The sequence below is a fragment of the Chiloscyllium punctatum genome, chromosome 8, assembly GCF_047496795.1.
Source record: "Chiloscyllium punctatum isolate Juve2018m chromosome 8, sChiPun1.3, whole genome shotgun sequence".
Classification (NCBI taxonomy): Eukaryota; Metazoa; Chordata; class Chondrichthyes; order Orectolobiformes; family Hemiscylliidae; genus Chiloscyllium; species Chiloscyllium punctatum.
In genome coordinates, this window is record NC_092746.1 from 25,929,598 (window position 1) to 25,946,120 (window position 16,523).

Here is a 16,523-nt window from a genome sequence, read left to right on the forward strand (position 1 = left end):
TTGAGAGGTCATGTTGCGGTTGTACAGGACATTGGTCAGGCCACTGTTGGAATATTGCGTGCAAGTCTGGTCTCCTTCCTATTGGAAAGATGTTGTGAATCTTGAAAGGGTTCAGAAAAGATTTACAAGGATGTTGCCAGGGTTGGAGGATTTGAGTTACAGGGAGAGGCTGAACAGGCTGGGGCTGTTTTCCCTGTAGCGTCGGAGGCTGAGGGTGACCTTATAGAGGTTTACAAAATTGAGGGGCATGGATAGGATAAATAGACAGTCTTTTCCCTGGGATCTGGGAGTCCAGAACTAGAGGGCATAGGCTTAGGGTGAGAGGGGAAAGATATAAAAGAGACCTAAAGGGCAACTTTTTCACACAGAGGGTGGTAAGTATATGGAATGAGCTGCCAGAGGATGTGGTGGAGGCTGGTAAAATTGCAACATTTTAGAGGCATTTGGATGGGTATATGAATAGGAAGGGTTTGGAGGGATATGGGCCAGGTGCTGGCAGGTGGGACTAGATTGGGTTGGGATATCTAGTCGGCATATCCGGGTTGGACTGAAGGGTCTGTTTCCATTCTGTACATCTCTATGACTCTATGACTCTAAATCTATCCTTTTCTCACTTAAACATTCACCCTCTAGTTTTGGACTTCCCCAACACTAGGAAACGGACTGTGGGTATTCACCCTATTCATGCCCCTTATGATTTTATAAATGTCTATAAGGTCACCCCTCGACCTTTGACGCACCAGTAAAAATGCTGCAGTCTATTCAACCTCTGTCTCTAACTCAGACCATCTAATCGCAGCAACATCCTTGAAAATGTTTTCTCCACCCTCTCAAGTTTCACAATATCCTTCCTTTAATGGAATGACCAAAATTGTATGCAGTATTCTAAAAGTGGGCCTCACCAATGTCCTGTACAAACACGATGCCCCAACTGCTATACTCAATGTTCTCATCAATGAAGGCAAGCGTGACAAATGCTGCCTTCACCACCATGGCAAAATTGAGGACTGCAGATGCTGGAAACTAGAGTTTTGATCAGAGTGGTGCTGGAAAAGCGCAGAAGGTCAGGCAGCATCCGAGGAGCAGGAAATCGACATTTTTGGCAAAAGCCCTTCATCAGGATTCTGATGAAAGGCTTTTGCCCAAAATGTCAATTTTCCTGCTCCTCGGATGCTGCCTGACCTGCTGTGCTTTTCCAGTGCCACTCTGGTCTAAACCATGCTTTCACCACGATGTCTACCTGTGACTCCACTTTCAAGGAATTATGCATCTGCATCCTGAGGTCTCTTGGTTTGGCAATACTTCAAGGTCCTACCATTAACTCTATAACTTCTACCCTGGTTTGCCTTAGCAAAATGCAACACCTCACATTTATCTAAATTAAACTCTATCTGACAATCCTCAGCCCATTGGCCCATCCAATCAATGTACTGTTGTACTCTGAGATAATCTTTTTCATTGTCCACTACACCATCTATTTTGGTGTCATCTGCAAACTTATGAACCATATTTCCTGTATTCTCATCCAAAGCATTTATATAAAGTGACCAAAAGATATATTCAAGGACTCTTTCCCCACTTTCACTGTGGCAAGAAATTCCAAAGACACTCAACCCTCTGAAAGAAGAAATTTCTCCTCATCTCTGCCCTTGTAATTTTTTAAAATCTTTTATGACCTTTTTAGTCCTCCTTTGCTGGACTTTGAATTTATCCAAGTCTTCAGGGCTATCACTGACTTTTACCACCTCATATACTTTTTCTTTCAACTTCACACTATCCTTAAACTTCCTTGATTAACCTTTTTTGGTTTATCTTTGTCTTAGAATCTTTCTTCCTTACTGGGATGCATTTTTGTATATTCTATCCTGTGAGAATTCTGCTGGCTTGGTACCTTCTGGGGATAGAATATTTCATTACCAGGCCAAGTCTACAGCTGGCAAAATTCTTTAAGTTCCTTTGATAATCTTAAATTTCTCTCGGATGAACTTTTAAACTGACCGGTTTAAATTGTTAGGATTTCCTTGCCAGAGTTGAGGGGGTAAATACCATAAAACCATCAACAGGACTAAATCATATGGCTTATTAAAATTGTTAGACCCTTTGAATATGATCATGGCGGGTTATTTGGTATCATAGCCATAATCGTAGATTACATTGATGCTAATTTTTGATGAGAAAGCATGGAATACGTGATTCCCTCTGCAGCTCCCATCCAGGAGCCAATTTATAGCCTAAGGCTATGCCACAACTTCCACATAAATGTCAGTCCGTAGTACTGTGGAAACAGTAATCAGAGCTCATTCTGCACCCTGCACTTAATGATTACTTCACAATTGATGAAAAATAATGGGCTAGATTTTCTGAAGAGTGGCAATCACATGCAGACTGTCACTCTGCTGATTGCTACTCAACTCCCTTTCCTTTCAACGGAAGAAGATCTCTGCATTTCTAAAGGACTATACTGGTCAGGACTCCTTCAGAAATGCAGAGCCCAGGTGGTGGAGGAGCAGAGGTTGGGTTCGATGGAGGGGGAGAATAGTGTCAGGTTTCGACTGGTCATGAGAAAGGGTGTCAGGACGTTGGTAGGGATGATGTTTGAGTCCTGCAACAGAATAAGTTAAAGAGGAGGACCTTAAAGGTAGTGACCTCAGGATTACTACCAGTGCCACGTGCTAGCCAGCGTAAAAATGAAAGAATAGGCAGGATGAACACATGGCTTGAGGGATGGTATAGGAGGGAAGGGGTTCATATTTGTTAGACCGGTTCTGGGGCAGCTGGGACTATTACAAAATGGATGTTTTACATCTGAACCAGACTGGAACCTATGTCCTTGGGGGACTTTTTGTACTGCTGTTGGGGAGGTTTTAAGCTAATGTGGCAGGGGACTGGGAACCAGAAGAGAAAACAAGTAGGCAGCAAGGTGGAGACTAGAGACTGTAAGAATCATGAAGATAGCATTAATAAAGGAAGAGTAGGCAGCGAGCAAATGAACACAAAAGAACTGGTGGCCTGAAATGCATCTACTTTAATGCAAGGAATATAATGTGTAAGGCAAACGAACTTAGGGCTTGGATTGGTGCCTGGGAGTATGACATTATTGTGATCACAGACTTGGTTGAAGGAAGGGCGTGATTGGCAACTAAACGTTCCAGGATATAGATGCTTCAGACGGGACAGGGAGGGAAGTAAATGGGGGGTGGTGTGGTGGAGTTGCATTGCTGGTCAGGGATGATATCACAGCTGTGCTAAAGGAGGACACTATGGAGGTAGTGAGGCATTATGGGTGGAGCTGAGAAAGAAGAAGGGTGCAGTTACATTGTTGGGGCTGTATTACAGGCCTCCCAACAGTGAGTGTGAGGTAGAAGAACAAATAGGTAAACAGATTATGGAAAGATGTCGAGGCAATAGGGTAGTGGTGATGGGAGATTCAAATTTTCTTAACATTGACTGACTAGGATACACTTAGCGTCAGAGGTCTGGATGGGGTAGAATTTGTAAGAAACATTCAGGGGAGTTTTCTAGAGTAGTTTGTCAATAGTCCGATGAGGGATAGGGCCATATTGGACCTGGTATTGGGGAACAAGCCAGGACAGGTAGTAGAATTTGTGATGGGGGATTTCTTTGGGAACAATGACCATAATTCTGTAAGTTTTAGAATACTCATAGATAAAGAAGAGAGTGGTCCTTAGGGAAGAGTACTAAACTGAGCGAAGGCCAATTCTATTGAAATTAGGGAGGAGCTCGGAAATATGGATTGGACACAGCTATTTGAAGGGAAGTCCACATTTGAAATGTGGGAAGCTTTCAAAGATAGGTTAAAGGTAGTGCAGGATAGGCATGTCCCATTGAAGGCAAAGGATAGGAAAGGCAAGATTCGTGAACCGTGGATGACAGGGGAAATTGTACGACTAGCCAAGAAGAAACGTGAAGCGTACGTAAAGTCTAGGCAGCTAAGAACAGAATGGGCCCTGGAGGAATATCGGAAGAGTAGGACAAGTCTTAAATGAGGAATCAAGTGGGCTAAAAGGGGTCATGAAATAGCTTTAGTGACCAGAATTAAGGAGCGTCTCAAAACATTTTATTCTTATATAAGAAGCAAGTGGGTAACCGAGAGAAAGGATTGGTCCACTAAAGAATAAGGAAGGAAGGCTGTTTGTCAAACCTGAGAGAATAGGTGAGATTCTGAATGATTACTTTGCATCATTAGAACATAGAACATAGAACAATACAGCACAGAACAGGCCCTTCGGCCCACGATGTTGTGCCGAACTTCTATCCTAGATTAAGCACCCATCCATGTACCTATCCAAATGCCGCTTAAAGGTCGCCAATGAATCTGACTCTACCACTCCCACGGGCAGCGCATTCCATGCCCCCACCACTCTCTGGGTGAAGAACCCACCCCTGACATCTCCCCTATACCTTCCACCCTTCACCTTAAATTTATGTCCCCTTGTAACACTCTGTTGTACCCGGGGAAAAAGTTTCTGACTGTCTACTCTATCTATTCCTCTGATCATCTTATAAACCTCTATCAAGTCACCCCTCATCCTTCGCCGTTCCAACGAGAAAAGGCCGAGAACTCTCAACCTATCCTCGTATGACCTACTCTCCATTCCAGGCAACATCCTGGTAAATCTTCTCTGCACCCTCTCCAAAGCTTCCACATCTTTCCTAAAGTGAGGCGACCAGAACTGCACACAGTACTCCAAATGTGGCCTAACCAAAGTCCTGTACAGCTGCAACATCACCTCACGACTCTTGAATTCAATCCCTCTGCTAATGAACGATAATACTCCATAGGCCTTCTTACAAACTCTATCCACCTGAGTGGCAACCTTCAAAGATCTATGTACATAGACCCCAAGATCCCTCTGTTCCTCCACCTGACCAAGAACCCTACCATTAACCCTGTATTCCGCATTCTTATTTGTTCTTCCAAAATGGACAACTTCACACTTGGCAGGGTTGAACTCCATCTGCCACTCCTCAGCCCAGCTCTGCATCATATCTAAGTCCCTCTGCAGCCGACAACAGCCCTCCTCACTGTCCACAACTCCACCTATCTTTGTATCATCTGCAAATTTACTGACCCACCCTTCGACTCCCTCATCTAAGTCATTAATAAAAATTACAAACAGCAGAGGGCCCAGAACTGATCCCTGCGGAACTCCACTTGTAACTGGACTCCATGCTGAATATTTACCATCTACCACCACTCTCTGACTTCGACCGGTTAGCCAGTTTTCTATCCAATTGGCCAAATTTCCCTCTATCCCATGCCTCCTGACTTTCCGCATAAGCCTACCATGGGGAACCTTATCAAATGCCTTACTAAAATCCATGTACACTACATCCACTGCTCTACCCTCATCCACATGCTTGGTCACCTCCTCGAAGAATTCAATAAGACTTGTAAGGCAAGACCTACCCTTCACAAATCCGTGCTGGCTGTCCCTAATCAAGCAGTGCCGTTCCAGATACTCGTAAATCCTATCCCTCAGTACCCTTTCCATTACTTTGCCTACCACAGAAGTAAGACTAACTGGCCTGTAATTCCCGGGGTTATCCCTATTCCCTTTTTTGAACAGGGGCACAACATTCGCTACTCTCCAGTCCCCTGGTACCACCCCCGTTGCCAGTGAAGACGAGAAGATCATTGCCAACGGTACTGCAATTTCCTCTCTTGCTTCCCACATAATCCTAGGATATATCCCGTCAGGCCCGGGGGACTTGTCTATCCTCAAGTTGTTCAAAATGTCCAACACATCTTCCTTCCTAACAGATATCTCTTCTAGCTTATCAGTCCGTTTCACACTCTCCTCTTCAACAATACAGTCCCTCTCGTTCGTAAATACTGAAGAGAAGTACTTGTTCAAGACCTCTCCTATCTCTTCCGACTCAATACACAGTCTCCCACCACTGTCCTTGATCGGACCTACCCTCGTTCTCGTCATTCTCAGGTTTCTCACATACGCATAGAATGCCTTGGGGTTATCCTTGATCCTATCCGCCAGGGATTTTTCATGCCCTCTCTTAGCTCTCCTAATCCCTTTCTTCAGGTCCCTTCTGGCTATCCTGTATCCCTCCACTGCTCTGTCTGAACCTTGTTTCCTCAACCTTATGTAAGCCTCCTTCTTCCTCTTTACTAGACATTCAACCTCCCTCGTCAACCAAGGCTCCCTCACACGACCATTTCTTTCCTGCCTGATCGGTACATACATATCAAGGACACGTCGTATCTGCTCCTTGAAAAAGTCCCACATTTCCACCACATCCTTCCCTGACAGCCTATGCTCCCAACGTATGCTCCTCAAATCCTGTCTTACAGCATCGTAATTTCCCTTCCCCCAATTGTAAAAACTTCCTTGTTGTGTGCACCTATCCCTCTCCATAACCAAGGTGAAAGTGACAGAATTGTGGTCGCCATCACCAAAATGTTCACCCACTAACAAGCCCACCACTTGTCCCGGTTCGTTACCGAGTACCAAATCCAATATGGCCTCCCCTCTGGTTGGACAATCTACATACTGCGTTAGAAAAGCTTCCTGGACACACTGCACAAACACCGCCCCATCCAATCTACTTGATCTAAAGAGCTTCCAATCAATATTTGGGAAGTTGAAGTCGCCCATGACTACGACCCTGTGGCTTCTGCACCTTTCCAAAATCTGTTTCCCAATCTGTTTCTCCACATCTTTGCTGCTATTGGGGGGCCTATAATAAACACCCAACAAGGTGACTGCACCTTTCCTATTTCTGACTTCAGCCCATACTACCTCCAGAGGCAGATCTCCCTCAAACTTCCTTTCTGCAGCCGTTATACCATTTCTAATTAGCAATGCCACCCCCCCTCCTTTTTTACCACCCTCCCTAATCTTACTGAAACATCTGTAACCAGGAACCTCCAACAGCCATTCCTGTCCCTCATCTATCCATGTTTCCGTGATGGCTACAACATCGTAGTCCCAGGTACCGATCCACGCCTTAAGTTCACCCACCTTATTTCTGATACTCCTTGCATTGAAGTATACGCACTTGAGCCCATCTCTGTGTCCGTAAGTAGTCCCTGTCAGTGCTACCTTCTCCACAGCCTCCCTACAGTCTTGGACATCCTGACACACAGCTAGCTTACTTGCTGGACTACAAGTCCGGATCCCATCCCCCTGCCAAATTAGTTTAAACCCCCCCGAAGAGTGCTAGCAAACCTACCCCCCAGGATATTGGTGCCCTTCTGGTTCAGGTGCAACCCGTCCTGTTTATACAGGTCCCACCTTCCCCAGAATGCAGTCCAATTGTCCAAATATCTGAAGCCCTCCCTCCTACACCATCCTTGCAGCCACGTGTTCAACTGCACTCTCTCCCTATTCTTTGCCTCTCTGTCACGTGGCACCGGCAACAACCCAGAGATGACGACTCTGTCTGTCCTAGCTTTTAGCTTCCAGCCTAACTCCTTGAGCTCTTGAATGACCTCCCCGCCCCTCTTCCTACCTATGTCGTTGGTGCCAATGTGTACCACGACTTCTGGCTGCACACCCTCCCCCTTAAGGATTCTGAAGACACGGTCCGAGACGTCTCGGACCCTAGCACCCGGGAGGCAACAAACCATCCGAGAGTCTCGCCCATGTCCACAGAACCGCCTGTCCGTCCCTCTAACTAGAGAGTCCCCTATAACTAGCGCTCTCTTCTTCTCCCCCTTTCCCTTCTGAATCTCAGAGCCACAGACCCCTTCACTGCAGCTTACACCTGCAAGGCTGTCCCCCCCAACAGTTTCCAAAGCTGCATACTTATTTTTTAGGGGAACGACTACAGGGGAACCCTGCACTGCCTGTTTCTTCCCCTTCCCACCTCTAACTGTTACCCAGCTACCTCTGTTCTCTGGCGTAACTATGTCCCTGTAGCTTCTATCGATCACCCTCTCAGCCTCTCTAATAATCCTCAGCTCATCCAGTTCCAGTTCCAGTTCCCTAACTCGTTCGGTGAGGATCAGGATCTGACTGCATTTCCTGCACACGAAGTCGGCAGGAGTATCGGTGGTCACCCCTACCTCAAACATCCTGCAGGAGGAACATTCCACCGCCTGTGCTGCCATGACTGTACACTGTCTCCAAAAACAAGAACACTGAGTCAATAACCTGTGGACTTTAAAGTTAGGTTAGAGGAGGAGGGTGGGAGGGAGGCCCTACGAAAGTAGGACCTGGGGTCTAGAACACACCCACTCAAATACTAATCACTTACCTTCCCGCCCAGCTATGCGCTCCAACCTCACTTCCGCTGCCCGCTACAGGTAAGTAATTTTGAAACAAACTGTCTTACCTTAGCTGTAGTCTCCCGGGTTCGTTTTTCCTCGGCCGCTGCTCCCACTCAAATGAGGAGAGGAACATGATGAATCGGGAGATTAGAGATAGAAGTTTGATTAGTCTGGATCACATTGACATAAGTAGGGAAAATGTGTTGGGTAGGCTAGAGGTTATTAAGTTAGACAAATCCTCAGGACCGGACGGGATCTAGCCCAGGTTGCTGAGGGAGGCAAGAGAGGAAATAGCTGGGGCCCTGACAGATATTTTTGTGGCATCCTTAAACACAGGTGAGGTGCCGGAGGACTGGAAGGTTGCTCATGTTGTCCCCCTGTACAAAAAGGGTAGTGGGGATAGTCCGGGTAGCTACAAACCAGTGAGCCTGACGTCGGTGGTGGGAAAGTTGCTGGAGAGGGTACTGAGGGATAGGATCTATTTATATTTAGAGAAGGATGGGCTTATCAATAATAGGCTACATGGTTCTGTGCGGGGGAGTTCGTGCCTTACCAACTTAATAGAGTTCTTTGAGGAGGTGACCAAGTTGATAGATGAAGGAAGGGCTGTTGATGTCATATACATGGACTTTAGTAAGGCGTTTGATAAGGTTCCCCATGGTAGACTAATGGAGAAAGTGAAGATACATGGTATGCAGGGTGCTTTAGTTAGGTGGATAAAGAACTGGTTGAGCAACAGGAGACAGAGAGTAGTAGTTGAAGGGAGTATCCCAAAATGTCGAAAGGTGACCAGTGGTGTTCCGCAGGGGTCAGTTTTGGGGGCACTGTTGTTTGTGATATACATAAATGATCTGGAAGAGGGCACTGTTGGTATGATCAGCAAGTTTGCAGATGACACGAAGATTGGTGGAGTAGCAGAAAGCATAAGGGACTGTCAGAGAATACAGGAGGATATAGATAGACTGGAGAGTTGGGCGAAAAAGTGGCAGATGGATTTCAATCCAGACAAATGTGAGGTGATGCATTTAGGCAAGACTAATTCTAGAGCGAATTATACAATGAACGGAAGAGCCTTTGGAAAAGTTGATGGGCAGAGAGATCTGGGAGTGCAATCCATTGTACCCTGAAGGTTGCTGCATAGGTGGATAGAGTGGTCAAGATGGCATATAGTATGCTTGCCTTCATTGGTTGGGGTATTGAGTATAAGAGCTGACAAGTCATGTTAAAATTGTACAAGATATTGGTTCAGCTGCAGTTAGAATTCTGTGTACAGTTCTAGTCGCCACATTACCAAAAGGATGTGGACACTTTGGAGATGGTGCAGAGAAGGTTTATGAGGATGTTGCCTAGTATGAAAGGTGCTAGCTATGAAGAGAGGTTGAGCAGGTTAGGTTTGCTTTCATTAGAAAAAAGGAGATTGAGGGGTGACCCGATTGAGGCTTACAAAATCATGAAGAGTATAGACAGGGTGGATAGAGACAAGCTTTTTCCTAGGGTGAAGGATTTAATAACGAGAGGTCACACTTTCAAGGTGAAAGGTGGAAAGTTTAAGGGGGATACACACAGCAAGTACTTCACACAGAGGGCGGTGGGCATATGGAACGCGCTGCCAGCAGAGGTAGTAGAGGCAGACATGGTAGATTCATTTAACATGCGTTTGGATAGATGCATGAGTAGGTGGGGAGCAGAGGGATACAGATTTTTAGGAATTGGGCAATAGGTTTAGACAGTAGATTCAGATTGACTCAGGCTTGGAGGGCCGAAGGGCCTGTTCCTGGGTTATAAATTTTCTTTGTTCTTTGTTCTAAACAACACCTAGTACATGGGATAAAAATGTGTTTGAGAGAAATACCTTTTGACAACCATAGAGTACACAATGAGAAGCACAGCAGCAATAGCAATAGCAGTGCCCATCACAACTGGTATGTGCAACATTCCTTGCACTGAATATGATAGACAGGACCTAATGGCAGAATATGCACAATTTTGAGATCTTGCTCCTAATTTCAGAATATATAACAGCAGCCATGAATGCTCTATGGAGATAAATTCCTTTCTAGATTAAGACTAAATATTTTGTGACACATCAGCCACATATCAAAGCAGGGAGTCATTTTATTTACTACAGCTACAAAATAAAACACGACATTCATGTGATGAGGTAAATGTGGAAAACCTTTTTTTTGAAGTGTTCTCCATTTCCACAAAATCACAACTTTAGTGTGTTGGCACTATTAGTTCCAAAGTTGATACAACTGATACTTGGGTTGCAATAAATGTCAATTTTATATCCTTTGTAATAGGTCAGGCTGCATGTATCACAATATACCTAAAATATATGATAAACATATATTGCTAAAATATGCTGATAATTTTCTGTAGACCGATGCTGAAGTGCTGGATTTTAATATTTTTTCTTTTGTGAACATTGAAAATTAATTTTAGTGGGTGGTGATGATATGAAGTTCCCAAGACCTGCGTTTTGGACTGCATGCACGTTAGCTGCCCTCTCGCCTGCCGCAGACATGGGGAATTACAATAAAGGTAATTTCAAGAACGTTTCTGCTTTCTCACATTGTACATTCTGTGTGAACGGAAGATGTTCATTGTTTTGTGTAGTGACATGAACACTAACAACAATGTACATAGCACGTGTCCTTCCCCTTGTGAAATTCCTCAGTCTGGGAAGCTTGAATGCAGATTTCCTTTGCGAAGGGATCACAAGTTTGATTATTAAATCTGAATAAAATGTAATGTCCGAAGGATTTACTTTGAATTGTTGAATTAATCAAAAGTGAAATTATGTGGAGAGGGTACAGAGGAAACATATGAAGGTGTTGCCAGGAATTTGAAGGATATGGAATGATTCTATGGTGTGGGGTTGTTCTCTTTGGTACATGGGAGGCTATATATATATATATATATATATATTGAGGTATATATTGTAACACAATACTTAAATAATATGGATAACGAAGATATGATTTTGCTGGAAGGAAAATCACTAGCCAGCAGAATAGATTTAAATAATCATTTGGTAACACAGAGCTTGATACACACTTTATTAAAATTTTGCAGCTTACAGTCATCAGAACAATTTACAAGAATACTGCTGCAAAGGAAACATTTAACCTGTATGAAAGAAAAGTGCTGATTGGTTGGTAGGTGGATTCTGAGTGATAGAGAAGCAGAGGAGAATGCAAGTTAATGATGACTTGAGTGTTAAATACATAGTTTTGTTTAAATTTTGAACCAGACAGTTTGACTTTACTTAGCCAAGGCTTTGCCCTGTGAAATGAACCACAAAATGGCTGCCATCCATTTTGGTGAGTTGAAGTAGGTACAGTGCTGAATCACTTTCTTTCTTTCTGCAAAGAAAAGGGCCCTATGTCTTGGTATACACAGCTTCCTAAATAGATGAGGGCACTACTCTGAGCCTGACTGTTGCTGCTTACTTGGTTGTCATAATTTTTCACACAGGAAATTTAAACCATTAATGACCAAATTTTCTTCTTTGGAGTGTACACGCAGCTCTGCAGGTTCACATCTGCACTTGGACCTGTCAATGCAGGCAAACTGCTCATACCCATCATCACGTCTCTTCATGCCTCTGCTTTGCCGAAGGAGGTGATGTTGCACAACTGGAGAAAGCACGCCAAGACAGAGGGGACAATGCACAAACTCTTGACCCAAATCATGCTTGAGGATCTGGGCTTGAGAGAGAAGGGGGCGTGAGCTAGCGTGGAAAGTGAGATTGGATATATCTAGCCATCTAGTAAGAAAGCCCTCAAGCAGCTTCTTGCATCTGTACATCAAACACCAATTTTTTATAAATGCAAACTTTTGGTGAAGGTGTTTTCGTTTGCACCTTCAAGATCATGATTAGATACCCAGTGAAACATGAGGAAGAATCCCATTCCCTGGAACCTTCTCTCCAACCACACCTGAGGAGTAGTTGGAACCCTCAGAAGAAGCATTGCATTGCTTTAAACACCACCCTGACTTCCACTTTGGTGGGTAATGTATTTAGAGTTGGCCCTTAATTATGTTCTGGTAAGCACAGTGTTAGCATGAGCATGAGGTGAAAGAAATAGCAATTGCCTTTGACACTCAGGGTGCTGCTTCAGAATAGGTCCCTGTTGAATATAATACAGATACTGTTATGGAATTACTGATCTGTGAGGAAAGACAGGAATAAAAGGTATTCTTTGAATTTCATATCTTGTCATGGTCAATGGTAGCTTTAGAAGCTTCTCAGGTTGTCTCTTGGTTGAAAGCCTGCCTTGCTGCCACAAGACAGACACATCTCCTCCCGTAACCCACAGCTCGTTCTGACGTTAACATGTGGCAAGATGTTTGTGCCATTTATCTTCACGTTGTTACAAATAGCACATTGCAAATCTATTTGCCCTTCATTACATCCTGTGATATACCCTTTATATATAGTGCAGCACGGTGGCTCAGTGGTTAGCGCTGCTGCCTCACAGCGCCAATGACCCGGGTTCAATTCCAACTTCAGGCGACTGTCTGTGTGGAGTTTGCACATTCTCCCAGTGTCTGCGTGGGTTCCCTCTGGGCGCTCCAGTTTCCTCCCACAATCCAAAGATGTGCAGGTCAGGTGGATTGGCCATGCTAAATTACCCATAGTGTTCAGGGATGTGTAGGTTAGGTATAGAAGACAGGGGTAAATATAGGATAAGGGAATGGGTCTGTGTGGGTTACTCGTCGGAGGGTCGGTATGGACTTGTTGGGCCGAAGGGCCTGTTTCCACACTGTAGGGATTCTGTAATTCTACTTTAAAAAATCTTTAAGGTTCAGCCTGCAAACAGATGAGTCAAAAAATGGCAGATGACATGAAGTATGCTGTGGAGGACACTGATAACTTTCCAAAAATATTAAATAATCTGAGTTAAAGGGGACGGTGGGGTGAGGGTTTATCAGGAAATAAACACAAAAACCAACGCTCAAGGAAGAAATAAGAGGGAAACAAAGGAGGCAAAAGGGCATAATGCACACCATCCTCCCTTGGACCTGCTATGTAACATACTCGGAATTTAAAGGAAGTGGTTAGTAATCCTTCAAGAATCCTTAGATTCTGGAGAAGTCCTGGCAGGTTGGAAAGCTGCCAATGTAATATCCTTATTCAAAAAGAGAGGACACCAAGAATCAGGTAACTATAGGCCAATTAGCTTAACGTCTGTCATTGGATAAATGTTAGCCTGTCACAAAGAATCCAATAGCAGAGCAGTTAGAAATACACACGTCTTCCTTTCCACCTATCCGCTCCACCCTCCTCTCTGACCTATCACCTTCATCCCCACCCCCATCCACCTATTGTACTCTATGCTACCTTCTCCCCAGCCCCACCCCTCTCCCATTTATCTCTCCACCCTCGAGGCTCCCTGCCTCCATTCCTGATGAAGGGCTTTTGCCTGAAACGTCAATTTTTCCTGCTCCTCAGATGCTGCCTGACCTGCTCTGCCTTTCCAGCACCACTCTAATCTATACTCTGGTTTCCAGCATCTGCAGTCCTCACTTTTGCCTAGTTAGAAATACACAGTCAAGCAGAATCAGCAAGGCTTCATGATGGACAAATCATACCTGATACACTTATTACTTTGAGGAGAGAAAAAGCAGGATAGATCAAGTGGAACCAGTAGATGTGACATTTTTATGTCTAATAGCCATACAATAAGGTACTACACATTGAGGCTACTTAAGCTAAGAGCCCATGGTGGTGGAAGTAGTATATTAGCATGGTTGGAGGATTTGCTAACTAATAGATGAGAGTTTGGATAAGGAGAGCATTTTCAGATTGGCAACCTGAACCTATTGGAGCATCATCAGAATCAGTGCTGGAGCTACAATTATTTAGAAACATGAATTATTTGATTCATCAAAATGAATATGCCCTTGCTGAGATTGTGTAAATGACTCAAAAATAAGTGAGAAGACAAGTAATGAGCAAAACAGTCTACAGAGCGGTACAGATAGGTTAAGTAAGTGGGTGAAAAAAGGCTAGTCAGATAGAACATAATACGGGAAATTCTGTGATTTTTGGCAGAAAGAAGATACGAGTTAAGTAATTGTTTAGACGGGGAAAGATTGTAGAAAGCTACAGCAGAGTGTGATTTGGGAGTCCTTGTGCATAAATCACAAAAAGCTGCTGTTCAAGGTTCAGGTAATAGGGAAGGCAAGTGGACTATTGACCTTATTTCAAAGGGAATTGGCAGATATTGCTAATACTATACAAGGCACTGATCAGGCTATACCTGAACAGTTTTGGTACCTGGTTGAAGGAAAGATGTAGTGACGTTGGTCATGCCCCAGAAAAGGTTTACGAGTTGATCATGAGTATGGAGGGACTTTCGTACAGGGAAAGGTTGAGAGTCTAAAGAATGAGTCGCAACCCTGTTGAAACACACAAGGTTCTTAGGGGACATGCCAGGGTAAACGCTGATTGGTTGTTTCCTCATTGTGTGAGAGTCTAAGGCACAACTGCATATTCTCAAAGTTAGGAGTTACCCATGTAAGACCGATGAGGAAGAATTTCTTCTGAGGGTAACGTGTCTGTGAAATCCTTTATTGCAAAGGGCTATCAAGGCTGGGTTAAGTATATTCAAGGCTGAGATAGAGAAATCTTTAATTAGTAAGGGGATCAAGGGTTATGGGAATATAGCAGGCAAGTGAGGTGAAGGACTGTCAGGTCAGCCATGATCTCATTGATTGGCAGCACAGACTCAGATGGCCAATAGCATTCTTCTTTTCTTTAGTTTTATGGTCTTCAGGCTTATACTCCAAGTTGTTAACACTCAAATGAGTTGTGAATTGTCTGGCACGGCTGATTCCATATTAATTCTCCATCCCATAACCCAAACCTCTGCTTCAGCACTGCTGGTGAATCTTAACTGTCCTTCATGCGAAAGGTTAATTGTTGACTGGTAATAGATTGTCAGTAGATGACGATAGGTTTTAGTTTTTAATCAGCAGTGATCATTTCACTTCAATGCAAAGGCCTTCAGGGATTGATTGAACAATACCAACTCTGATAAGTTGTTTTGGCTGTAAAACACCAAACACCTCTGCCCATTCTCTTCCCTCCCTCCCTGCTCCTTGGTACTGTGCAGTTTCTAAAAGTCTTAACTGGAAAATAACTTCACAGTTAATTGTGCACTAACTCTTTCACCCTCAATCCACTCCCTTTCGAGTGTATGTTCTGCCTAACACTTATAGGTGGCCTTCTTATTCCTGAACCCCTCTGTTCTTCAACTTTTCCCACTTTGACTATCCACCCTTTATCCTACCTCCCCATCCCCTTCTCCTTCATCTCAATCCTTTGATATCCTGTTGACCAGCCACATTATTATAAGCCCCATCATTCATTTTGACTGTTTTTTCTCCGTGGAAGCACACCTGCTTACTCTAATGAGATTAGGCCCTTCATACCCTTCACTGTTTTCCCCCCTTCTCTATGATTGGTACTACCCCTCTACATCCTAAATCTCTTTCTCCATTCCCCAGCATCCCCCCCAGTGTACCCAACTGATACTCTAAGTTCATTCTCTGTTTCTCATTTCTGTTCAGCATCCCCATTATCCACCTTTTGTTAATCCCCTGTAAGATTGATCCCCTTTAAGATAATCCCTCATTTAAACTGATTCCACCATTAAATTGAAGCCTGCTTGGCTGGCCCAGTCACACTTACTGAAACCCAACCAGTGTGACTGCCTCACTTGAGCAAGGTAGTGGCCCCAGTTAACTTTCATCCCTAACACTGCAAATGTTTAATGACATGATAGCAGAGTGCATATGAATAAGGACACGTCATTAACTTATCAGCATGGAGAGGCTTCATCCCTAACACTGTAAGCATTTGCTGAGAACTCCAGAGGAAAAATTTAACCCACTATTGGGAATCTGACATTTGACCTCCTGCCCAATTAAATTCCCCTGCTCACCCTTCTGAAAGTTTCAAGTGAGCCAAATGGATTCCACCAAATGAGTTAAATGCCTGCCTTTTGCACATTCATTCTTCATTAACACTACATTTCAATGTATATTTCATATTGTCTACAAATGCAATTGATAAACCATTGGACATTGTGATGAAAGTTGTCTGTTTTAAGTGTATTTAATATCATTATTTTAGAGGTTGGATTTCAAAAGAGTGGCATTAACTTATCAACAAGGACGGGCTTCATCCCTATTGCTGTGAGTTACTTTTGTGTAGGATGTTTGAGAGATCCATGTCAGACAGTTCTTTCAGAACACT

General features: G+C 43.9%; 1 protein-coding gene across 2 annotated transcripts in view; it reads left to right on the forward strand.

Moving 5' to 3' along the window:
* Positions 1-16,523, forward strand: part of LOC140480421 (zinc finger protein 385D-like) — a 1,040,629-nt gene that overhangs the window by 487,123 nt on the left and 536,983 nt on the right. For both annotated transcript variants that reach the window (XM_072575258.1, XM_072575256.1), the window contains one exon: positions 10,697-10,795. In XM_072575258.1, the coding sequence (XP_072431359.1) occupies positions 10,711-10,795 (85 nt within the window). In that variant the 5' untranslated portion in view covers positions 10,697-10,710. The remainder of the gene's footprint in view (positions 1-10,696; positions 10,796-16,523) is intronic.